Below are 27,393 nucleotides of genomic sequence, written 5' to 3'. Positions count from 1 at the left end.
GTAAATGACTAAAAAACGAGATGATTGCTTATCAGGTATTTAGTTGAGTGAAACCTTACAATATCTATTTCCACTGAAAATGTTAAAGTAGGTATTTCATACTCTAAATATGAAAACATTCAATGCAAGTGATTCAGAATAATTAATTACAATAAAAATAAAACTTTGTTGGAGATTTTAATATGTTCACAAAAAATAAATAGAAATGTGTTTTTCTTTGTTAAAAATGACTGCATATGTGTATGGTTTTAATTAATGAATTTGTTAATAAAAGTGAAAGCTTGCAGACTTTGCTTTCTTACTTGTGCATGCAAGGCCCGTAATAAACCAGGTGTAAGTGTTGGTTTGCAGGGGGGTAGAGATGATGATCGTTCTTCTCTTGATTTTCCTGGACGGTATCCTCCAATTGCAAGATTTTGAAAATAACTACAGAAAGAAGACATATATAGAACAATACACTCCACAAAAGAAATCATGATGCATTTTTAAAAAAAAATAACTTAGTAGGTGAAAAACTAAAGCGATTTTCTATTTAAACTGAAGTAAATTCATCTTTTCAGTTAAAATTATTAGAAATGTATAGCCCTTTAATATAGCACTGCCATTCAGTAAGATCATGGTGGATTTTCTGTCCCAAGCTCTTTTATACCCCTTTCATAGAGTCATAGAGAGATGTACAGCATGGAAACAGACCCTTCGGTCCAACCCGTCCATGCCGATCAGATATCCCAATCCAATCTAGTCCCAACTGCCAACACCCGGCCCATATCCCTCCAAACCCTTCCTATTCATATACCCATCCAAATGTCTCTTAAATGTTGCAATTGTACCAGCCTCCACCACTTTCTCTGGCAGCTCATTCCATACCCGTACCACCCTCTGTGTGAAAACGTTGCATCGTAGGTCTCTTTTATTTCTTTCCCCTCTCACCCTAAATCTATGGCCTCTAGTTCTGGACTCCCCCACCCCAGGGAAAAGACTTTGTATATTTACCCTATTCATGCGCCTCATAATTTTGTAAACCTCTATAAGGTCACCCCTCAGCCTCCGATGCTCCAGGGAAAACAGACCCAGCCTGTTCAGTCTCTCCCTATAGCTCAAGTCCTCCAACCCTGACAACATTCTTGTAAATCATTTCTGAACCCTCTCAAATTTCACAATGTCATTCTGATAGGAAGGAGACCAGAATTGCAAGCAATATTCCAACAGTGGCCTACAAAATATCCTGTACAGCTGCAACATGACCTCCCAACTCCTGTACTCAATACTCTGACCAATAAAAGAAAGCATACCAAACGTCTTCTTCACTATCCTAGCTACCTGTGACTCCACTTTCAAGGAGCTATGAACCTGCACTCCAAGGTCTCTTTGTTCAGCAACACTCCCTAAGACCTTACCATTAAGTGTATAAGTCCTGCTAAGATTTGCTTTCCCAAAATGCAGCACCTTGCATTTATCTGAATTAAACTCCATCTGCCACTTCTCAGCCCATTGGCCCATCTGATCAAGATCCTGTTGTAGTCTGAGGTAACCCTCTTTGCTGTCCACTACACCTCCAATTTTGGTGTTATCTGCAAACTTACTAACTGTATCTCTTATGCTCGCATCAAAATCATTTATGTAAATGACAAAACGTAGAGGACCCAGCACTGATCCTTGTGGCACTCCACTGGTCACAGACGTCCAGTCTGAAAAACAACCCTCCAACACCATCCTCTGTCTTCTACCTTTGAGCCAGTTCTGTATCCAAATGGCTAGTTCTCCCTGTATTCCATGAGATCTAACCTTGTTAATCAGTCTCCCATGGGGAACCTTGTCGAACGCCTTACTGAAGTCCATATAGATCACATCTACCACTCTGCCCTCATCAATCCTCTTTGTTACTTCTTCAAAAGGTTCAATCAAGTTTGTGAGACATAATTTCCCATGCATCAAGCCATGTTGACTATCCCTAATCAGTCCTTGCCTTTCCAAATACATGTACACCCTGTCCCTCAGGATTCCTTCCAACAACTTGCCCATCACTGACGTCAGCTCACTGGTCTATAGTTCCCTGGCTTGTCCTTACCACCCTTCTTAAACAGTGGCACCATGTTTGCCAACCTCCAGTCTTCTGGCACCTCACCTGTGACTATCGATGATACAAATATCTCAGCAAGAGGCCCAGCAATCACTTCTCTAGCTTCCCACAAAGTTCTAGGGTACACCTGATCAGGTCCTGGGGATTTATCCACATTCATGTGTTTCAAGACATCCAGCACATCCTCCTCTGGACATTTTGCAAGATAGCACCGTCTATTTCTCTACAGTCAAATCTTCCGTATCCTTTTCCACAGTAAATACTGATGCAAAATACTCATTTAGTATCTCCCCCTTTTTCTGCAGCTCCAGGCAAAGGCCGCCTTGCTGATCTTTGAGGGGCCCTATTCTCTCCCTAGTTACCCTTTTGTCCTTAATGTATTTGTAAGGTATTAAGGTATCCTCCTTAATTCTATTTGCCAAAGCTATCTCATGTCCCCATTTTGCCCTCCTGATTTCCCTCTTAAGTATACTCCTACTTCCTTTCTACTCTCCTAAGGATTTACTCAATCTATCCTGTCTATACCTTACATATGCTTCCTTCGTTTTCTTAACCAAACCCTCAATTTCTTTCGTCATCCAGCATTCCCTATACTTACCAGCCTTTCCTTTCACCCTGACAGGAATATACTTTCTCTTGATTCTTGTTATCTAATTTCTGAAGGTTTCCCATTTTCCAGCCGTCCCTTTACCAGCAAACACCTGCCCCTATCAGCTTTAGAAAGTTCTTGCCTAATACAGTCAAAATTGGCCTCTCTCCAATTTAGAACTTCAAGTTTTAGATCTGGCCTATCCTTTTCCACTATTTTAGAATTATGGTCGCTGGCCCCAAAGTGCTCCCCCACTGACACCTCAGTCATCTGCCCTGCCTTTTTCCCAAGAGTAGGTCAAGTTTTACACCTTCTCTCGTAGGTACATCCACATCCTGATCCTGAATCAGAAAATTGTCTTGTACGCACTTAACAAATTCCTCTCTATCTAAACCATTAACAATATGGCAGTCCCAGTCTATGTTTGGAAAGTTAAAATCCCCTACCATAACCACCCTATTATTCTTACAGATAGCTGAGATCTCCTTACAAGTTTGTTTCTCAATTTCCCTCTGACGATAAGTGGGTCGATAATACAGTCCCAATAAGGTAATCATCCCTTACTTATTTCTCAGTTCCACCCAAACAACTTCCCTGGATGGATTTCCAGGAATATCCTCCCTCAGCACAGCTGTAATGTTATCCCTTATCAAAAATGCCACTCCCCTTCTCTCTTGCCTCCCTTTCTATCCTGGAACAAAAAGCTGCCAGCCCTGCCCATCCCTGAGCCATGTTTCTGTAATTGCAATGATATGCCAATTCCATGTTCCTAACCATGCCCTGAGTTAATCTGCCTTCCCTGTTAGGCCCTGAAATAAATGCAGTTTAATTTATCAGTCCTACCTTGTTCTCTGCTTTGTTCCTGCTTGCCCTGAATGTTTGACTCACTTCTGTTCTCAACTGTACCAGTCTCAGATTGATCTCTTTCCTTACTATCTCCCTGGACGCACCCCCCTCCCCCCCCCCACCTTACTAGTTTAAATCCTCCTGAGCAGCTCTAGCAAATTTCCCTGCCAGTGTATTAATCCCCTTCCAATTTAGGTGTAAACCGTCCTTCTTGTACAGGTCACTTCTACCCCAAAAGAGATTCCAATGATCCAAAAATGTGAATCCTTCTCCCATACACCAGCTCCTCAGCCATGCATTCATCTGCTCTATCCTCCTATTCCTGCCCTCACTAGTTCGTAGCACCGGGAGTAATCTAGATATTACTACTCTTGAGGACCTCCTTTTTAAATTTCTGCCTAACTCTCTGTAATCTCCCTTCAGAATCTCAACCTTTTCCCTTCCAATGTCGTTGGTTCCAAGGTGGACAATGACCTCTTGCTGGCCCTTCTCCCCCATGAGAACATTCTGCGCCCTCTCTGAGACATCCTTGATCCTGGCACCAGGAAAGCAACGCACCATTCTGCTTTTTCGCTGCTGGCCACAGAAACGTCTGTCTGTACCTCTGACTACAGAATCCCCTAACACAGTTGATCTCTTGGAAGACGATGTACCCCTTGTTGCATTAGAGCCAGTCTCAATACCTGGCTGTTCCTGCTACATTCCCCTGAGTATCCATCACCCCCTACATTTTCCAAAACAGCATACCTGTTTGAAATGGGTATATCCACAAAAGGCTCCTGCCCTAGGTGTCTACCTCTCACCTTTCCTGGAGTTAACCCATCTATGTGACTGTATCTGAGACTTTCCCCCCTTCCTATAACTGCCATCCATCACATACTGTTGCGGTTGCAAATTCCTCATCGCTTCTATCTGTCTTTCCAACTGATCCATTTGATCTGATAAGATTCGCATCCAACAGAATTTATGGCAGATATAATCCACAGTAACTCTTAAACTCTCTTTAAACTCCCACATCTGACAAGAAGTACATATCACCCTATTAAAGGCCATTTTTGCTCCTTCACACTCTACAGACCCAGAAAATAACACCGTCTTATTCCTCTACAAACACTGACCCAGGTTACATTAACAGTTATGGCTTATATTTTAAGTTTAATCAAGAGACATATCTCCAAAAACATATAATCAAGAAAGAATTCACTCTACTCACTACTGCAGCCTTTCTGTTGGACACACTTAAAATAATGATTAACTTATCTGATTCTGTGCTGTGAACTTCGCCCACACAGGTTCCTCCAAGATTAGTTGTGAATTTCACTGTTTGTTAATTTTCCCAGACGCACTTCAATGTCCAGCAATACATGAATTCAAAACAGCAAAGGCAGTAACTGTGTAGGTTCACTGCTGCGTCAGTTTCTTTCTTTCTCTCTCTCTCCTGCACTGACCTCACCATGTTTATTGCCCTAAGGTTCAAACATCTTTCTTAGTTTTAATTTTACTTATCACACGAGCATCTATACCTTTCTGAGGTACAGGATACAATATCTCATAAGTCCCTTGAGTAAAAGAAATATTTCCTTACATCAACTAAAATGGCTAAAACCTTATCCTGAGACCATGCAGCCATGCAATTTGCGTCAGCACTGTGTGCTATTTTGCTTTCAAAGAGTGCACTGGTGGTGTACATATACATTGGTGTGAATCATTCTGGATCCATTTTGATGAGGACATTACTGCACCCAGGTGATCCTGCCACAGTAACTCCACAAAGCAGGTAGAATATAGACTAATATTATTAGCTCATAATACAGATTTAGTACTGGCACTGTGAGTTTAGAATTCTATGCTTCATCTAAAGTTATCTCTTACAAATTCACAAACGTATGTCTTCATTTTTCTAACTCGTTCAGGGGAAGTGGTGATTGTACCAACATTTATTGTCTATCACTAATTGCCCTTGAGAAGGTGGCAGAAGAGCTGATGCCTTGCACTGCTGCAATCCATTCAGTTAGGTAGATCTACAATGCTATTAGGTAGGGGGTTCCTGGATATTGACCTAGTGACAGAGAAGACTGGCAATATATTTCCTGGTCAAGATAGTGAGTGGTTTGGTGGGAAACTTGAACATGATTGTACTGCCATGTATCTGCTCCCTAAAGAACATGGTTAAAAATCACTCAACACCAGGTTATACTCCAACAGGTTTATTTAGAAGTACAAGCTATCGGAGCGCTGCTCCTTGTCAGGTAGCCAATGCAGTAGGATCATAGGACACAGAATTGAGAACAGAAGATAAACATGATGTCTGTGTCGATATGTACTTCCAAATAAACCTGTTGGACTATAACCTGGTGTTGTGTGACTTTTAACTTTATCCACCCCAGTCCAAAACTGGCACCTCCACATTATGGTGACCATCGACACCACAAACAGCCGGCTCAAAGTGGAGAGGATCTCCAAGAAGATCATGTATAACGACACATGTTCATTTTTAGCTATAAATCGTGTTTATTTTTAGCTATAAATTCTGTGTCCTATGATCCTACTCCACTAGCTACCCAATGAAGGAGCCGAGCTCTGAAAGCTTTTACTTCCAAATAAACCAATATAAACTGGTGTTGTGAGATTTTTAACTTTGTCCACCCCAGTCCAATACTGGCATCTCCATATTAAGGAACATAGGCAAATTTCTACGTACATCTCGTAGATAGTGCACACTGCTGTCCTGTACAATGGTGGTGGAGGGAATGGATGTTAAGAATATGATGCCAATCAAGTGGGCTGCTTTGTCCAAGATGGTATCAAACTTCTTGAGTGTTGTTGGAGCTGCACTCATCTAGGCAATTGTGGAGTATTCCATCATAACCTTGACTTGTGCTTTGTAGATGGTGGACAGGCTTTGGGAAGTCAGGAAGTGAGTTACTTGCTGCAATATTTCTAGCCTCCAATTTTATCTAGTAGCCACTGAATTTATTTGGCTAGTCCAATTCAGTTTCTGGTCAATGGTAATTCCTGGGACGTTGATAGTGCAATATTCAGTGATAGTAATGCCACTTAATGTCAAGGGGCAGTGGTTAGATTGTATCTTATTGGAGGTAGCCATTGTCTGGAATTTGTGTGGCATGAATATTACTTGCAACTTTTCAGTCCAAACCTGGACATTATCCAAGTCTTGCTCCAATTGGACATGGACTACTTCTGTGTCTGAGGAATCGTGAATCGGCTGAACATTTTGCAATTATTTGTGAGCATCCCTCCTTCTGACCTCATGATAGAGTAAAGGACCCTATGATGAGGAGAAAGTGAGGAGATGAAGGGGTTCGGGGAAGGGTCGGGTGGTTGTGTTGGACAGGGTTGGAGGGCAGGTGGGGGGATGGTGTTGGATGGGGTTGGGGGTGCAGGTGGAGGACAGTGTTGGATGGGGTTCGGGGCAGGTGGGACGGTGTTGAACGGGGTTGGGGGGCAGGTGAAGGGCAGTGTTGGAAAGGGTTGGGGGCAGTTTTGGATGGGGTTGGGGCAAATGGGGGCAGTGTTGGATGGGGTTCAGGGCAGGCGGGAGGGTAGTGTTGGACAGGGTTCGGGGGCAGGCAAGGGTCGGTGTAGGATGGGGTTGGGGGCCGACGGGGGGTGGTGTTGGACAGGGTTGGGGGGCAGGTAGGGGGCAGTGTTGGATGGGGTTTGGGGTGGATGGGGGGGGATGGTGTTGGACAGGGTTCAAGGGCGGGCTTGGGGAGGTGTTGGGGTGGGGTGGGCAGGGGGGGCAGTGCTGGTGGGCGATTTTGGATGGAATACAGGGGCGGTGTTGTGGGGCTGGGGGCCGGGGGGCAATGCTGGGAGGCGATGTTGGACGGGGTTGGGGCAAACCTTGGGGGGGGGGGTCACAGGGTCTCGTGAGCGATGTGCTGCAATCTCCTGAACAGGGAGCAGACTTCACAGAAAACTCTTGAGCCCCAGAGGAGAGGCATTGAATCGATTAACCCGAATAATCAGTTATCTGAATGAAATAGTGCCTGCCCATCTCGTTTGGATAATCGAGGTTTCTCGTATATGGATTTCAGTAAGGTGTTTGACAAGGTTCTCCATGGCAGGCTATTGCAGAAAATACATGGGACTGAGGGTGATTTAGTGGTTTGGATCAGAAATTGGCTTGCTGAAAGAAGACAGAGGGTGGTGGTTGATGAGAAATGTTCACCCTGGAGTTCAGTTACTAGAGGGGTACCACAATGATCTGTTGTGGGACCATTGTTGTTTGTCATTTTTATAAATGACCTGAATGCGGACATAGAAGAATGGATTAGTAAATTTGTGGATGACACTAAGATCGTTGGAATTGTGGATAGCACTGAAGGATGTTGCAGGTTACAGAGGGGCATAGATAAGCTGCAGAGCTGTGATGAGAGGTAGCCAATGGACTTGAATGCGGAAAAATGAGAGGTGATTCACTTTGGAAGAGGCAACTGGAATAAAGAGTACTGGGCTAATGGTAAGATTCTTGGTAGTGTAGATGAGCAGAAAGATCTCGGTGTCCATGTACATAGATACCTGAAAGATTTCACCCAGATTGATAGGGTGGTTAAAAAGGCATAGACTGTGTTAGCTTTTATTAGTAGAGGGATTGAGTTTCAGAGCCACAAGGTCATGCTGCAGCTATACAAAACTGTGGTGCAGTCACACTTGGAGTATTACATACAGTTCTGGTCACTGCATTGTAGGAAGGATGTGGAAGCTTTGGAGATAGTTCAGAGGAGATTTACTGGCATGTTGCCTGGACGGAGAGTCTTATGAGGAAAGGCTGAGGGACTAGAGGCTGTTTTCATTTGAGGTAAGAAGGTTGAGAAGTGACTTAATTGAGACATATAAGCTAATCAGAGGATTAAATAGGGTGGACAGTGTGAGCCTTTTTCCTCAGGTGATGATGCTAGCATGAGAGGACATAGCTTTAAATTGATGGGTGATAATATAGGACAGATGTCGAAGGTAGTTTCTTTACTCAGAGAGTAGTAGGGGCGTGGAATGCACCGCCTACAACAGTAGTAGACTTGCCAACCTTATGGGCATTTAAATGGTCATTGGATAGAAATACGGATGAAAATGGAATAGTATAGGATAACTGGGCTTCAGATTGGTTCAACAGGTTGGCGCAACATCGAGGACTGAAGAACCTGTACTGTGCTGCAATGCTCTACATTCGATAGAGGAGGAGAAGGAGGCTATTTGGCCCAATAAATGAGCTCCACCATTTGATTGTGGCTGATATGTTTTTCAACTTCATTCTCCTGCCTTTTCCTTGTAACCCTTGATCCCCTTACTGACCAAGAACCTATCTCTGTCTTAAACGCACTCAATGCCTTGGTCTCCACAGTCCTCTGAAGTAATGAGTTCTGTAGATTCACCACCCTTTGACTGAGAAATACCTCCTCATCTCAGTTCTAAAGAGTTGTCCTTTCACTCTGAGGCCGTGCCCTCAGGTCCTACTCTCTCCTATTAGTGGAAGCATCTTCCCCAGGTCCAATCTTTCCAGGCCTCTCAATATTCTGTGGGTTTTAATATGATTTCCCTCATTTTTATAAATTTCATTGAGTACAGAACCAGAGTCCTCAACTGCTCCTTGTCTGACAAGCCCTTCACTCCAGGAATCATTCTTATGAACCTCCTGTAGAGCTTCTCTAATGACAGCACATCCTTCCTTAGATAGGGAGTCCAAAACTGCTCACGATATTCTGACCAGAGTCTTGTACAGCCTCAACAGTCTCCCTCTCCTCTTGTATTCTAGCCCTCTTGAAATGAATGCTAAATGAACCTGCATGTTAACCTTAAAAGAATCTGGAACTCAGATTCCTAAGTCCATGTGTGCTTCAGATTTCTGAAGGCAGTTTGCATTTAGAAAATAGCTTATGCCTCCAAAGCGCACAATCTCACATTTTTTCACATTGTATTCCATTTCCACTTCTTTGCTCATTCTCCCAGACTGTTCACGTTCTTCTGCAGCCTCCCTGCCTCCCTCCTCAACATTACCAGTCTCTCAACCTATCTTTGTGTCATCAGCAAACTTAGCAACAATGCCTCAGTTCCGTCATCCAGATGGGTAATGTATAATGTGAATAGTTGCAGTCCCAGTACTGACCCCTGCAGAACTCCATTAGTCACTGGCTGTCACCGTGTGAAAGACCTCTTTACCCCACTACCTACCGTCTGCCAGTCAGCCAAAGCTCCTGTTCCCCAGCTCTTCAGCATCTATCAGATCATTTCATTGCCTGCTCCAATTGTGTAGAACATAGTATGCCAGGATGATGTGGTACACTCACCCATCAAACAGATACTGACTCCACTTACCTTGTATATTGTCCCAGCCAATTCCTTGTTGCATTTTGCATCTAGAGAATATAAAGTAATGGCAAGCAATATATTTCATGGTGAACACCATCAGTACTAGTCCCCACCTTGTCACCAAATATCCCGGCAGAGCCTTCTGTTTCCTTTTATCTTGCATTTCCCCCCAGCCCATTTCCACCCATCTGCATCAACTCAATGGAGATTCACCACATTTAAATATGTCTACAATTGTCCTCCCTGCCTCATGAACACCAACATTACACTTTAATGATATCCACTCTGGATCACCATGCTTCCTTGTGGAGGCCACAATGGTGGTCACAGGCAATAATCCTCCTTCCCGTGTAGCCTATCATGACTTCCAATGCTTTTCTACTTACCTTCATGCACTTGAGATTCCCCCCAACTCTGTCCTAATCCCCACTACTACAAATGTCTCTGTTTTCCACTCTCCAGCAATGACTACCCACCCCTTTCAGCGGGGATATCACGTTTGCCCCTACACTCCTCTTGCACCCATCTCAACAACGAATGCATGGACGTGGGCCCAGCAATGTCTGGCTGGTGGTTGGTTGGAGTTAGATCGAGGTTAGGTATTGAGTCTAGCAGGGATGGCTCCATGGCTGGATTACGTGGGAAGGTGGAATAGAGGTTGGGGATGAACTGGTCATGGGGGTAGTTTTCTGAAATCCATGGAGTAGAAAGATTTGGGAGCAGGCATAGCTAGGGCAGGGGTGCCAGTGGGGGCTTATTTTAATAGCTACACACGAGTTAGAGTCAGTTTTAACATTTTAAGTTTACATTATAATTATTAAGTTTCAGCGAATTGGAACCCTCCAAATTCTCCTGCTTTAGAATGGGTTACAGATACTGGGGAAATTAGGAAGTTAATTTCCTGGGCAATTCCCAAGGAGTTTGCTGCTCTGGAATTCCACATATAAACTGCAGAAGCAACTGTTTGGCAATTGGAATATTTGGGCACTAGCCTCATATTTTCTGTAAAATGCAATAATTTTTGATCTCATTGTTCTTGGTGCCTGTTCTAAGCCAGTGAAGTGAATATTCATGTCAGAAATCATAGAGAAGTCCATGTCTTTTCAACCACTATTAAAGCATAGACCATTTGTGTGAAGGCCAAATGTAAAGAGATAAATCATGAATAGAATAAGATAAAAATACACTCTAAAAATGTAACCTACTCTGTAGACCATTGAATAATATCAGCAGGCTGAGCCCTAATGCAGTCTTTAGTATATTGTTTCAGGATGTCAGGAAGTTGTGCTACAGATCCAAATTTATGCGAAGAAGGCATCCTTGCTGGTCCTATGGAAACATTAAATTGATAATTGCTTATGTGAACAAATTATTGACAACAAATGAAATATTCTTCCATTTTAAACAGCTGTATTTAAAAGAAAACATGCATTCACAAACTGGTACATCAGTTAATAGTTACAGGCTCATGTGCCACAGGTAGAAAAAACTTTATCAATAAAACAGAAATTCCAAAACTTGTTTAGCACTTTTTTTTTCCCAGAACAAATTCTGAAGTCTAGCTTTAGTTCTTAGTTGATACTAATTGTGATATTTTCCCAGCTGGCCACTCCTGAAGCCTTGTGGTAATTGCTACTTTTACCAATATGTGGTCATGGATAAGAATTTGTTAAGGTAACTCATCATCATCAATCTTCCTTTGTCTTTGCATTGTTTTGGGCAAATCCATTGATATCTGGTAGAAGTTAGACCAACATAAAGCATCTACAGAGAGGCATTATTGTTTTATAACTGCAATATTTATTAGTCATAGAGCCATAGAGATGTACAGCATGGAAACAGACCATTCAGTCCCACTTGTCTGCACTGACCAGATATCCTAAATTAATCCAATCCCATTTGCCAGTGTTTGGCCTATCTTTCTCTAAACCCTTTCTATTCATATACCTATCCAGATGCCTTGTAAATGTTGTAATTGAACCAACCCCCAACACTTCCTCTAGCAGTTAACTCCATACACACGACTCCCTCTATATGAAAAAAAATGACCCTTAGGTCCCTTTTAAACATATCCTCTCTCACCTTAAACCAATGCTCTCTAAATTTGGACTTTCTTGGGGAAAAGACCTTGACTATTCACCCTATCCATACCCCTCATGATTTTATAAACTTCTATAAAGTCACCCCTCAGCCTCTGGCACGCCAGGGAAAATAGCCCCAGTCTATTCAGCCTCTCCCTATAATGCAAAACCTCCACCCTGGCAATATCCTTGTAAATCTTTTCTGAACTCTTTCAAGTTTCACAACATTTTTCCTATAGCAGGGAAACCAGATATGATAGTAACAAGTTACATTTGGTCAAGAGCAATTACTGGGACCTTAGGAGTCTAGTGCAAATCCATCTGCTCCTTCCAAAAATTAGAACAGAACTACTTGGTTCTACTCACAGACTGTGGGTGACATCTGTGGCTTGGGCAGAGCCAATGTAAAAGGAACATTAATCCCTTCAGAGTAATTATCTCATACATTCCTCTTAAGCTTTTCCCCAAAGTTAACTCATTCTACAGCCAGGTATATAACTACAGTCTACTACATTTGTCACTACTCCATCTATACCTCAAGACTTTGTCTTCACAAATGTAAGGTTCTCGGGATGTTTGCCTATTTCGCAGAATGTACTTTTTATAGACACAGATGAATGGTGATCTTTCACTTGAAGATTGTTGAACCTGGTTCTGATCTGTGGATCATTTCTCTTCTGGAGCATCTTTTATCTTGCGTTATGGAAGATGGTGTTATTTGTAGATGTGGTTATAGCTCCATTACCTTATCTAGAGACCTTAAATCTCATGAATTTTCTTTGCAGAGGAATTCCTTTCTGCAACTCATATTATGGACTAGGCCAGACCACTCAAAACACTCTTAAACAGGCAGCCCTAGACCTAACTTTGCAATTTGTTTCAGTAAGTGTACAGTGAAAATTACACTGAGTAAGATAGCTAGGTTGGCTACTAGATTTTAAAACAGACAAAAAAATCTATTTGCAAAATTACACAATGAAACACAAAGAACAGAATAAAGACCCCCAAAGAACTCGACCTATCGAGCTAGACTTAATTATGCTGTTCCAAATACACACAACAATCCCAATAAGCAAACCAGTACAAATGGAACACATGCTTACAAGGTTGAAGTTGAAGGACAGAAAAGAGAGAGAGTTTCCACATAGCTCCCTGTTAACTTACCAGTTCAAGACTGAACTAAAACAGCTCAGCTCAGCTTAGCTAAAGAGCTGACCACTCCCCTTTCATTATACAGGTCACTTCTAAAGCATGACCACTTTGGCCTGAAGTCTCATTGTTTACATATAAACAAAAGGCCTCTCAAAATCCTTTTCATCTCTGTACCAAACCGGCCTGGTTTATTGCCCCTCTGAATAAAGTCAAGGTCAGAGTCTCCTTGAGTCAATGAACAGCTTTTAGAGAAAAAAGGGACTAGCTTTGTGACACTCACATAGCTAAAATCATCGAGGACCCTTAATCATGTGAATACCCATTGTGGAAGACAGCTGTTCAGTCAAGAGAAGTACATTCTTTCTCGTCATGTCCTGCAATTCTGGACTAGTTGATAGCTTTCTGATGGCGTTTGTGGTGAATAAGATGCTTCAACTGGACAATTCCATCCTTTTCACCCTGTCCTTGTTCTGTGGACATTGGCCTAGCTCTCACTGAGTCATTTGGAACTTGTTTTTTTTGAGTTGTTGATCAAGGCTGGGCATCTTACTTTTGAAGTAAATGCTTTCAGATTCTCAGTCATTTCCCTGAAAGATTAATGCAAACTCAGCATCACCTCTGTCATTGGCATTGGCAGTTAATTGGGCATGTCTTGGAAATGTTCCTGTTTCCGAACACCCACAGAAGCATCATTTGGTTGTCTATCCAATTGGCTGAAATCGAGGTGTCTAAGAGAATCAAAGTATAGAATTTCACCTGTGGTTAGGTACTTCAACATCCATCAGCAACAGTTCTTGGCAGCACGTCTATTGACCATGCTGGCTGAATCCTAAAGGACATAGTTATTACACTCGGTATACCACAAGTGGTAAGGGAAGCAATAAGAGGACAAAACTTACTTGTTCTCCTCCTCACAGATCTACTTGACCAGATGAATCTGTCCATTTATCAAGCAGTCCTTAACCTCATGACCTGGCATATTCGCCATTCTAGTATCACCTTCAATCAAGGAAAAGTGCAGCAGACTATGCCTGGAGCAGTATCGGGCATAACTAAGAATGAGATGTTAACCTGGTGAAGCTACAACAAGTGGAGCTGGAAAGACACAGCAGGACAGACAGCATTGGAAAGTTGACATTTCGGGTCTGGACCTTTCACCAGTCCTGATACCTGAAACATTGACTTTGCTTGTCCTCCAATGCTGTCTGATCTGCAGTGCCTTACCAGCTCCACATTTTATTAACTCTGACTTCCAGCATCTGTAGACCTTAACTAGCTTGAAGTTACAAGGACTTTTAAAACATGTGTTGCCTGTAACGCCATTACATCACCAACACTTTAAGCGCTGTTTCTAAAGCCCGATTTTTCTATAATGTGGGGACGCACAAGAATACATTATAGCAGAATGACCTGTATGCAATAGATTAAAAAAAAACACAACAAACTGATCAGACCCTGCCACATTCAGTCAAGAAAGGTGAAGTGCAATTCAACAACTCAATGGAGGAGATGCTCAACAAGTATATCCATCCTCAATGATGGGGGAGTCTAGCACATCAGTGCAATTGACAAGGCTGAGGCATTCACAGCAATCTATAGCCAGATGTATTAAGTGAATGATTCACCTAAACCTCCTCTTGATATCCCCAATTCCACAAATTCTAGCCTTTATCCAATTTGAACCACTCCACATAATATCATGAAATAGTTCAAGGCACTGGATCCTACAAAGGTTATGGACACCTTTCATTCACTCGTCGGACATGGGCATCACTGGATGCCCATCAATTATTGCCTGTTCCTAGTTGCTCTTGAACTCAGTGGCTTGCAAGGCACTTCAGAGGGCGGTGAGAGTCAACCACATTGCTGTTGATCTGGAGTCACAAGTGGGCCAGATCAGGTGAGGATGACAGATTTTCTTCCCGGAAGGGATGGGTTTTTCCCTAACAATTGACAATGGTTTTACGGTCATCGGTAGATTCTTAATTCCAGAATAATTTTTTTATTAAATTCAAAATCCACCATCTGCCATGGCAGGATTTCAACCCATGTCTCTAGAACATTAGCTGAGTTTCTAGATTAATGCCTAGTGGTAATGTCACTAGGTCATTGTCTGGATGATATTGAACTTATGTTTTGGAGCTGAAATCATCCAGGAACATAAAGTATTCCATTACACTATGGTCTTGCGCTTTGTAGATGGAGGATAGACTTTGTGTAATCTGGAAGTGAGTTACTCATTGAATTCAAAGCCTCCAACTTACTCTTGTAACCATAGTATTTATATACTGAATGCAGTTCATGGTCCACGGTAATCTCCATGATGTTGATGCTGGGGGATTCAATAACATTCTGACAATATTCTGACAATAACACTGAAGATTTATGCTCCAAAACTAGCCATACTCCTAGCCAAAGTGTTCCAGTCCAGTTCAAACACTGGCATATACCTGATAATGTAGTAAATAGCCCATCTAAGCACTGTTCACAAAAACCATAACCCCCCTTGCAAGTTCCCATCTAAGGTGTACATCACCCTGCATTGCAATTATATTGTTGTTCCTTTGCTGTCACTGGGTCAAAATCCTAAAGCCCTGCCTAACAGTACTGTGGTGTGCTCCACCACATGAACACTAGCACTTCAGGAACGCAGTTTGCTACTACCTTTTGAGGGAAATTAGGGATATTCAATAAATGCTTGCTTAGCTAATGATGCCCACATTGTGTAAATATATTAAAACTAAGGGAGCTAACTTCACAGAGAGGGCAAATTGAAAGTAAGAGTTTGCGTGTTCTCGCTGTGTCTGTATGGGTTCTCTCTGGGTGCTCCAGTTTCCTCCCAAGATGCACAAGTTAGGTGAATTGGCCATGCTAATTTGTCCATGGTGTTCAGTCATGTGTAGGTTAGGTGCATTAGTCAGGGGTAAATGTAGAGTAGGGGAATGGGTTTGGGTGGGTTGCTCTTCGGAGGTTCATTGGGGACTTGTTGGGCCAAAGGGCCTGATTCCACACAGTAGGGATTCTAAATTCTTAATTATCTGGTTTGATCTTCCATCTGGATGCAACTATTTGACCTCCTAGAACCACCCATAGTATAAGTAGTAGTGGATTTATTATGAAATTCCAGAAGTTAGTTCATTAAATGATGAATCAAGAATAAACATGGAATCTGATGTTGATTTTTTGAAAAACTCAAGTACAGGTTGAAGATGATATTAATAAGGCCAGCATGTATTCATACCCCGAATTGTGTTTAAGAAGATATTGATGAACCATTTAAAACATTGTAGTCTGTGAGGTAAATTACAGTGAAATATCTTCCATTTTTCTTTGTGCACTACTTATTATTAAATGCATGTTTTGTTAACCTGTGAATGAAACAAAAAAACTTACTTTATATAAAAATCACCATAATATCAGTCCGCCATATTATTTTTGTATCAGAAGTTCATGGCAGAACATCTTCTTGCTTCAAAGTTTTTGAGGGCAACTTGGCAACTGAATTGAGTGAGAACACCCAAAACCGAAACTAATTTGGTCCTGGATTAGTTAATACTTTCCTTTTCAACCTTCTAAAATTCACATTTTAATTCTGGTATCCATACTTAACATGAATGAAATCTGTTCAATCTTCCAGAGATAAAGTGATTGCAAACAAACTAGGGTACAATTCTAATTCTTGTCTCATTGATTTTCAGTCGTGTTTTCCGATCTACAAATGCAGCCACTTTAATAACCATTAAATTTGCTTCTTTTCTTCTCTCATTTTAAAATGCTTCATTAATTGTTTGCTTCCCCCTTTTACATTTCCCCAAAATGTATTTTTGCTAATGCCTTTTTGTCATTGATGCATTGCACACTGTCTTTTACATCGTCAACCCTCTTTTTAAATAAAACGAATGACTTACCCTCCTTAAGTTATTAGCTATTCACTTCTAAAGAAACATTAATAAATAAATATTATAACACAACAGATGGCAATATCTGTCACAATAAATACTACAAAACATGAATTATTTATAAAAATAAATTATGGAGCTGAAGTTCAATTTGAGTCAAGATAGTAAATGGGAAATTATAGATTGCGAACTGTTACACATCTTGCCTAGTTTTAACTTTCCAATTTGAATTCTATCTCTAAGATTAAATGTGAGACCCTTTTTAAAAAAATATTCTTGGGATGTGTGTGATTCTGGCAAAGCTGCACTAGTTTTTCCAAGAGCCCTGAGAAGGAAGTAATAAGCTTCCAGCTTGAACTACTGCAGGTCTTTCGGTGAGGGTGCTCCAATATTTTTCATTGTATGAAACAAAGGAAGATAGTGACAAAGTACTTTCTTCATCCTACTTTGTTTTCTTCCTGATGCATTCAAGTAAAATATGCAAACATTCTATTTAAATACATTTTTGAGAACACACAGGCGCAAGCTGGAAGACAGACAGGTACAAAAGGACACAAGTATAAAGGAAGACGTACACCTGGAGTCTATCACAGCAAAAGTAACAGAGAAAATGAATACTGGACACTAAATGGTTATCCTTTAAAACATTTGCCCAATTGGAAGATAAAAAAAATGCTGTGCTGAGTGACCAACATAGTCCTTTCAGGAGTGACCTTGCGAGGTGACAAGAATATTCAAAAAATGATAACATTCTGAATGAATGCTAGGAAAAGGCAGAGTGGTGGCTTTGTTAGTCAGGCATGCAGAGATGACATTAGGTCAAAATACCCAAACATAGATTCAGTTTGGATAGCAATAGGAAACATAGGAAGTCACTTGAGGGAGTAGTTTATAGCTCGCCTAACTAAATACACGATGGAACAGGACATATGGAATACATAATAAGACCAAAAAAGATAGGAGTGAAAGCAAGGCCATTTGGCCCATCGAGTCCACTCCGCCATTTAATCATGGCTGATGGGCGTTTCAATTTCACTTTCGCGCACTCTCCCCGTAGCCCTTAATTCCTTGCGAGATCAAGAATTTATCAATCTCTGCCTTGAAGACACCCAACGACCTGGCCTCTACTGCGCTCCGTGGCAATGAATTCCACAGGCCCACCACTCCCTGGGTGAAGAAATGTCTCCTCATTTCTGTTCTAAATTGACCCCCTCTAATTTTAAGGCTGTGACCATGGGTCCTAGTCTTCCCGCCTAATGGAAACAACTTCCCAGCATCCACCCTTTCTAAGCCATGCATTATCTTGTAAGTTTCTATTAGATCTCCCCTCAATCTTCTGAACTCTAATGAATACAATCCTCAGCCGTTCATCATATGTTAGACCTACTATTCCAGGGATCATGTGTGTGAATCTTCGCTGGACACGCTCCAGTGCCAGTATGTCCTTCCTGAGATGTGGGGCCCAAAATTGGACACAGTATTCTAAATGGAGACTAACTAGAGCTTTATAAATTCTCAGAAGCACTTCACTGCTTTTATATTCCAACTTTCTTGAGATTTGCTTTCTTAATCACAGAGTCAACCTGCGAATCAACCTTTAGAGAGTCCTGGACTAGCACTCCCAGATCCCTTTGTACTTTAGCTTTATGAATATTCTCACAGTTTAAAAAATAGTCCATGTCTGTATTCTTTTTTCCAAAGTGCAAGACCTCACCCTTGCTCACATTGAATTTCATCAGCCATTTCCTGGACCACTCTCCTAAACTGTCTAAATCTTTCTGCAGCCTCCCCACCTCCTCAGTACACCTAACTTTGTATCATCGGCGAACTTCCCCAGTCCCTTCATCCAGATCATTAATATATAAAGCGAAATGGAAGGTTTATGAAAAAGGTCCAGTGACAATCATGGGTGATATAGATTAAGTGAGTCAGATTTGCAAAATTAGTCTGGAAGATAAGTTTTTAGAGTATTTTTGAATAATTCTTACGGCAGCACATGCTAGAGCCAACTAATGAGCAGGCGAATCTGATAATGTGCAATAAAACAAGATTAGTTAATTAACTGATAGTAAAGATGTTCCTTTGTAGCAAAGATCATAACATGATTGAATTTCATATTTACATCCAGGAAGGGGAGACTGGGCCAAATATTAGTGTTATCAACTTAGTTAAGGGTAATTATAGTGATTCGAAGGCAAATCTTACTGAAGTCAACTGAGAAATCATTCAGGGAAAGGTCAGCAGGGATGCAGTGTCAGACATTGATACGAATACTTCACAAAATCCAGCAAAGATCCTTTCCAGTGAGAAAGAAAATATCTGACTATCTGGGATAGCCACCCAATCCATGCCGAACAAAGTTAAATATAGTATAAAACTTCAAAGTATAAAACATATATAGCAGGTCAGAAGATTGGATTGCATGTTAAAAATTAGAATATGAGTAAAAGTTGGCTGGAAATGTAAAAGCAAAAGTAAGAGTTTACTGGTATTTACAAATATAAAAATAAGTTAAGTGAATTCTGGTTCTCTACTCAATGACCCTGAGAAGTTAATAATGTAAAATCAGGAATGACAGACATATTGAACGGATATTTTGCATTTCACCATAGAAAACTGGAATAATATTCCAGAAATAAGTCTACTCCAAGAAGTGAAAGTGAGGGAAGATCTTAAAATGATTACAATCACCATTGAAAGTTTACCGAGAAAATTATTTGAACTAAAAGCTGAAAAGTCCTCAGGTTCTGATGGATTTTATTTTAGGATCTTAAAAGAAATGGTTGCTGATACAGTAGATGTGTTGGTTTTAATTTTCTAAAATTCTTTAGATTCTGAAAATGGGATAGGAGAATAATGCATATAATCTGTCCATCAGGAAAGGTTGGAAACAGAAGCAGGAAATTACAAGCCAGTCAACTTAGCTGTTGTCATTGAAAGAATGTTGGAATCTATCATTAAAGTATTTCAATGCAATTAGGCAGCATCAACATTGCTTTATGAAATGACAATCATATATGATACATTAATTAGACTTCCTTCAGTAAATAAAGGCCAACCTATGAAGGTCGTCAACTTAGATTGTCAGAAGGCATTTGACAAGGTGTGCCATCAAATAGTACGACACAAAATAAAATTTCATGGGGTAGGAGTAACATGTTAAAAAATAGGAGCAGAATTAGGCCATTTAGCTCATTGAGTCTGCCCCACTATTTGATCATGGCTAATGTGTTTCTCAACCCCCATTCTTCTGATTTCTCCCGTAATCCTTGATACTCTTACCAATTAAGAACCTATCCATCTCTGTCTTTAAGACAATCAATGCCTTGGCCCCACAGTCTTCTGTGACATTGAATTTTGCAGATTGACTACCCTCTGGCTAAAGAAATTCCTCCACATCTCAGTTCTAAAGACCGTCCCTTCACTCTGAGGCTTTGCCCTCAGATCCTGGTCTCCCCTCTTCTCCATGTCAACTCTGTCCAGGTCTCTCGCTATTCTGTAAATTTCAATGCGATTCTCCTCATCCTTCTAAACTCCACTGAGTATAGACCCAGAATCCTCAACCACTCCACATATGACAAACCCTTCATTGATTAAGAGTGGATAGAGAATTGATTGGCTAACTGGAAATGGGAAGTCATTTTTGGGTTGACTTAGTGGAGTGGAGTGCTGCAGGGATTAGTGATTCGACTTCAACTATATTTACAATATGTTCAATATATATGAAGAATTTGGATGATGAAACTGAATGTTTGCCTGGTAAATTTGCTGCTCGCACAACTATAGGGTAGGAAAGAAAGTTGTGAAAATAGCAGGAGTCTATAAAATGACATGGATAGGTTACACGGTTGGGCAAAATATTGGCAAGTGGAAAATGATGTGTGTAAATATGAACTTGTTCACTTTAGTTGAAAGAATAAAAAATGTATTATTTAAATTGGAAAAGACTGCAGAATATTAAGGTACAGAAAGATCTGGGGATCCTGGTACTTGAATTATTCATGTACAATAAATGATTAGGAAGGTAAATGGAAAAATGGAATATTGTTGTTTATTGCAAGGGAATGGAAAATAAAAGTAGGAATGTTGTGTTAAAGTTGTATAGGGTGTTGATGAATAACATCCACAGTTGCTGGATACAATTCTGGACTCCTTATTTAAGAAAGGTCATAATTACATTTATGAAAGTGAGGACTGCAGGTGCTGGAGATTAGAGTCGAAAGTGTGTGCCGGAAAAGCACAGCAGGTCAGGCAGCATCCGAGGAGCAAGAGAATCAACGTTTCAGGCAAAAGCTCTTTATCAGGAATTACATTTGTGGCAGTTCAAAGAATATTTACTTGACTGATTCCTGGGATGGAGAGTTTATCTTATTGGGTAAAGTCAGACTTGTGGGGCCTGATTCCATTGGACTTTAGATGAATGAAAGGTAATCTTATTGAAGCATCCTGACAGGACTTGATAGGGTGGATGTTGAAAGCATGTGTCCCTAGTGGCACGATCTTAAAGCTTAAAAACAAGGGATCTTGATTTCGGACAGAGATGAAGGTAAGGATAGGCAGGAAAGTGGGGTTGAGGCCACAATCACATCAGCCATAATCATATTAAATGGAGGAGCAGATCTGTCAGGTCCAATGGCCTACTCCTGGTCCTTACTCATATGTTCCTATGGAGTGGTGGAAGTTATTAGCCAGGAACTCTAGACCTTATTGCTAATATTTAATTGCTGGAAAGTATGTATGTAAATGACAGGATAGGGATGAGCAAAACTCCTCAAACTCGAGCCATCACTTACCAATCATTATTATGACTCACAAGTGAAGAATGGCCACTGTGGTTGTAAACCATAATGGGTCTACATTTCAACTTCTGTCATTGGTTCAGGGAGGATGGAGAGCGGAAATTGGAGAAATGTAGAGTTGATAAAAAAAAGGAATTTGGGCTTGGTTGTAATTTTGTCACTAAAATAGAGAGGACCAATGTAAAACATGACATCACAACCAATATGTTTTAAGCTATATTACGACTATTAACTTTTTATGGTGTGTAACCAATACCTGTAAACGTCTAGACGGCTCTGTTCTGGCGTTATTTAAATGGCAGCTTATTAATAACACATAATTCAAGTATCGCACTGATTTTTCTCTGTTATGGGTCATTGTCTTTTTCCTGCGCTTACGCCGTTTCTTAGCAACTCAGTGACCGCATAAATGATTTGACGACGTTCTGCCCTTGTCCCTCAGTTTGTGTGGTCAATCTGAGCAAGTTCTGCACCCGCTACACCGTGAACAAGATCAAATTCCACTCATTTCATCATTAATGGTCTGAAATAGAGTACAGCAAGCGTCGTCATTACTGACCTAACGTCAATTGTATTTGAGAAAAATAAAAAAAGATAAATGTTTTAAATTTACTATCGTATTGTGGAAAATAATAAAATGACCCTGTTAATGACTGTCAAATGTAATGTCCCTCCGTTTATTTACATAACACGGCGATGTTCCGTATAAGTCCAGGGAGAAACGGGATTGGTGTGATGAATGCATCCACTATTGCTCAGGCTGATGTCGAGCAGATGGGCTGTGGTTACGGGAAGTATTTTGGGGACAACAGGTGGGCTCGGGTCATTAGGGAATGTCTTATTCCAACTTCTCATTAATTCAATTAACATAAACGCTCTTCATAGCGATTTGGCTTTTGTTTTGAGCCAATTCTTCAAAGTTGATAAAGAGCTATACCTAAAAGTAATATATTTTCCCTTGATCGATATTGACAGATGCACTGCATTGTGTTGACATTGTAATGAGAGCATTTGTACTGCTTTACAGAAAGGCGTGAATGGGTGAACCGTCCCAAAAATAACCTTTGAAGTCAGCCTGATGATGTTTGATACAATGCAACTCCTAGAGGACTTACTCAATGATTGCCTTATTGGGCAAATCAACGACGAATTATCATCACTTTCGATCACAATATAGTTGTACCTGCAGACTAACCCCTGCCATTTTGCATAAAGCAATTTAATTTGGATCATATTCTAGTCTGATTTGTTAAATGCGAATGGTGTATTTATTGTGCACTGGGCTGAGAAAGGTCGGATGTGGTTCAGCGCATCGACAAACGCTAGAAGGCGCCATGTGGCCACTCCTCGGCACACAGCGAAGTTGCAAGTCACAGGGACCAGTGATCTGTGTTAAATGAGATTTGAACCATTCGGCTGAATGTGAGAATAGTTTGTTGAAGCAAGAATCAGTTCTCCCCTTGTTGTCCCAGACCGCCGATGTCCGGTTACTGACACCCCGCCGTCTCTCAATGGTCTTTGTCAGTACTTGGTTTTCTCCTAATTTTTTACAACCCCACACCCCCAAACAAAATGCAGACAGCCCTCCGGCCGGTGTAACTGTCTCCGGGCCTCTTGTCATTGGGATCATTTCCACGGAAGGCTCCAGAAAGCTGATAACATTGAAGTTGGCTGCAAAGAAGACTTTCATTTCACGGAATTCTCCAGTAACGCAAGGCCTAATCGGGGGAGAGTTGAAGTAGTGGTGGCAGAGCTCCGGAACTGTCCGCTAGTGAAAATGCATTGAGCGAGCCCATGTGTAGCCTATTGTTGCTATTGTGATGCTGCTGTTGGAGAGAGGAGGGCGCCTTTGAACAATAGAGGACAAATACAGAGGCTCTTGGTCGAGCACAGCCTTCCCCAAAACACCACTGCTTAACAGCACCGAATATGGAGCCTAGTCTGCAGTAGAAGTGGATGTAATTTGTTGTATTTCTGCACCGAGCCAACGATGAATTCCGCAGAAGGGGCAGACGAATGCGTCAACGATGGTGACATTGCAGCATTTTTCAAGACAGGTAAGTGGGAGTATGATGGGGAGGAGAGGGGCAAAGGGCTTTGTGAGGGGTGGCAAGTGCTTTCACCCTCGTTCAATGCATGGAACAGCATCCCCAGCATTGCTATCACAATCCACGAGTTCGTGTGGCCCCTGGCAGGCCGACTCGCCCACTGTATTCATGCATGTGTACATTGAACAATGAAACTGTTTCAGGAAATCTGATGCTGGAAAAGAAAATCTCGGATGAAGTCTTTGACAACTGAGATAAAGATAACCAGCAGTGGCCTTTTATTTACTCTGACATATTTTTGAAATTGCGGTGATTGATAACATTTTATCACTCTGTAAATGGAAAGGAACACTGATGTTGTCTTGCTGTAATGACACTCCTCAGTTGCCAGGCTAAGGCAGTGCTCGTAGCATTGAAACGAAAGCTCAATGGCGCTTTGTGCCTGCTAGGAAATCAAGATTGCATCGTTTGAATTTTAACCAGTTCATGTTTTGTGTAAAACTAAGCGCTATGCAAATTGTATTGATTTGAAATTCTTAATTCTGAGAACCGTACTTCGAGAATTGATGGATACACTTGCTAGCATTTCAAACAATAAGACAGTACATTTTGACTACAGTTAAATCATTTCAATAGACAACCTTGCTAGCTTTATCGTGAATGTGTGCCACCGTTTTTACTGTCCTGGAAGTTGCCATCTCGCTACATCTCGAATACCTATTGCAATATTAGCTCTCTATGCACGCCAACAGGGTGACTTGTAGGATTTGCTCCTGGAGCTAAGCACCGCCTCCGCTGCTCATTTTTAGATATGCTACAGCTGTATCGAAAAATTGTCTAAGGTTACCATTTGTAATCAATAAACATGATAGCTAACTTTATGTCCTCAAAGTCTGAGTTTTTCCTCCTTTCAGAAAGAAAGGTTACAGGCAGTTGACAACTGCCTTCTCAAGGACATTTAAGGATGGGCAATAAATGCTAGTCTTGCCAGCGACGCTCACATCCTCATGAAAGAACTAGTGATCTAATTACCTTTTCTTTATACAACATGTTAATGTTCACAGTACCCGTGGTGAAACATCACGGTATGAACTAATACATCTTTCACTTTAATAATACCACTGAAACCTGATTATTTTGCAGTCGTAATGATGTGCAATAATCATTGTCTCACATTACATAAAATAGCCACATTAACATACACATCAACAGCAGGTACAAAGAGATTGTGATTTTTTTTGGAGTAAAACTCAAGGTTATGCGATAACTTTACCACGCCCCACCTCCCCCGTCCCCCACCGCCACCGTGTTTCAAGGATTTAAAATGACGCTCCCAGGCTGTCATGGATTTTTCTGTCCTTTTTAAAAAATATCTAATTTTGCATTTGATGTTGTGACGCAAGTCATTACTTACTAGCATGTCCCTTTTTTTATGATAGGCTAGGGTCAGGTGTGACAACTGCCCGACAGCGAGTGCATTTGATCTTCATCTGTGCTGGCTGGTGGGTTATGGATGTACAACTGTTGCTCCCAGCATGCCAAAGGTTAAAAATAACAGGCATCATGGAGATGCAGGGCTGCTCTTGTCATGTTCAATTGTTTTAAAAACCTTATTAAGATATGCCAACTAAATATATTGAATGATGACTTTGAAGTTTGAAGCTTCCTGTTAGTGGATAGTGGCCTTTGGAGTTCCATGATTTGTATCCACTTAGGCCATAAACAAAACTGCCTGTCATTTTTGTGATTATAGGCTGTTGAGGAAGTTGACAAGTGCACTCATATTCTCAGCATTGTTAGCTTGATAATCAATGTTACACCCTTAGAGCACTTAGTGATGGCTTGCCATAACTTTGCGGAGAAAAATTGGTTTGTTTCCAATTTTCAGTAGTTATGTGGGTGATAGACACAAATGCTACATATAGTTGAGATATACCTATCTCAGAAACCATGACTGAATACAAATTTAAAACCATGTTCCTGCCTATTCTCTCTCTCTCTCTCTTTGTTAAATATTGGCAAAAATAGTGGATGAACACTGAGCAACCTTTGGCATATGTAATGTTTCTTCGGAATGACTCTGTTCTCTTATTAAGAGTTCAGATGACACATGCAACTTTGCAAAATATTGAATAACTCATGAACTAATAATGTGCTTTCATCAGCACATGCTCATAGCCATACATACTAAATCCTATGTGCCTTTTTAAAATGCCAATAGTTACAAGTAAAAATCAATAATTAAATGTTGTAATTCTTTGACTTTAAGACAGCTTATTAGTCTTTTGATATTTATAATATCACAAAATTCATTTTTATTAACATTATTTTACTTAAAATGTTTTATTCAAAAATTGGGTGAAATAATCAAAGTTTAAGAAAGGTAACAGTATTTTTAAATATAAATCTGTATTTTCTTGCTCCCATCTATAATGCATTAAAAGTGTTATGTATAGCATATTTTTGAGTAAGCATCACATTTACTTCCTGGCATTCATTAGCCATGATGATTAACACATTGCACTTTTGTGTAGTCTCAGCCTCTTTGTGAACCTGCCATGTGACATGTTTGTAACATCTAAAAGGTCTTGTAATTATTGAATAGTTCCTGTAAGTGTCACTTTCCTGTTACAATTTGTTCATAATTTATTTTTAACAATAGGCATATTATGTTATTTGCTGATTTATTATTAGAGACACACTGGTTATACATTAAAAGTTGAGTCACGTACAAGTTCTAGTATGTAATATGCATTGCCTACAGCTATCACTTTCGACTGATACCTTCAGGTTTATGTCACAGCATATGTCAATGTATCGGAATAGCACTTTTTCAAAATACTTTAGTTATTGTACTTAATTTTAAATCCAATCAATTTACATGAAGTACATGATTTTTGTCTTGCTAGCTGAACGTCCAAGCTAGGTGGTGCTGTGATCATCTCTATTTTTAACTTGCAGCACTTCCTGCTATTTAAATTTATTTTCATTAGGCCTGCCCCTTCTTTGTTTCTACACAGCGCATTGCTAGTATGCCAGCTGCCTGATTCAATTTTAGGGCATGAAGCGGTACCATTTAGAGTCATAGAGTCATAGAGATGTACAGCATGAAAACAGACCCTTCAGTCCAACCCATCCAGGCCGACCAGATATTGCAACCCAATCTAGTCCAACCTGCCAGCACCCGGCCAATATCCCTCCAACCCTTCCAATCCATATACCCATCCAAATGCCTTTTAAATGTTGCAATTGTACCAGCCTCCACCACTTCCTCTGGCAGCTCATTCCACACATGTATCATCCTCTGTGTGAAAAAGTTGCCCCGTGGGTCTCTTTTATATCTTTGCCCTCTCACCCTAAAACTATGCCCTCTAGTTCTGGACTCCCCCACCCCTGGGAAAAGACTTTGTCTATTTAGCCTATCCATGCCCCTCATAATTTTGTAAACCTCTATAAGGTCACCCCTCAGCCTCCAACGCTCCAGGGAATCAGCCCCAGCCTGTTGAGCCTCTCCCTATAGCTCAAATCCGCCAACCCTGGCAACATCCTTGTAAATCTTTTCTGAGCTC

The 27,393-nt window shown here is 40.9% G+C and overlaps 1 protein-coding gene and 1 long non-coding RNA gene across 10 annotated transcripts in view; one reads left to right on the top strand and one right to left on the bottom strand.

Annotated features, from left to right (window-relative positions):
- Positions 1-328: 328 nt before the first annotated feature.
- On the bottom strand, positions 329-25,420 carry LOC148149624 (uncharacterized). Its single transcript, XR_015757688.1, has 3 exons — positions 25,239-25,420; positions 11,051-11,174; positions 329-426 (listed from the first exon to the last, which is right to left on the bottom strand). It is a non-coding gene; the product is annotated as an uncharacterized LOC148149624 (long non-coding RNA).
- The window catches only part of kalrna (kalirin RhoGEF kinase a), a 734,910-nt gene continuing 730,733 nt past the window's right edge, over positions 23,217-27,393 (top strand). For 4 of the 9 annotated variants that reach the window (XM_087989060.1, XM_043693728.2, XM_043693729.2 and 1 more), the window contains exon 1: positions 23,217-23,833. In XM_087989060.1, coding sequence (XP_087845186.1) covers positions 23,767-23,833 — 67 coding nt within the window. In that variant the 5' untranslated portion in view covers positions 23,217-23,766. The remainder of the gene's footprint in view (positions 23,834-27,393) is intronic. The other 5 variants (XM_043693732.2, XM_043693734.2, XM_087989062.1 and 2 more) reach the window with 3 other exon arrangements.

This window comes from Chiloscyllium plagiosum, unplaced genomic scaffold (genome assembly GCF_037043375.1).
Source record: "Chiloscyllium plagiosum isolate Xiang-an unplaced genomic scaffold, Cpla_swu_hap1 HiC_scaffold_7, whole genome shotgun sequence".
Lineage (NCBI taxonomy): Eukaryota > Metazoa > Chordata > Chondrichthyes > Orectolobiformes > Hemiscylliidae > Chiloscyllium > Chiloscyllium plagiosum.
Note: the sequence above shows the minus strand (reverse complement) of the source record. Positions and strands in the feature narration are given on the sequence as shown.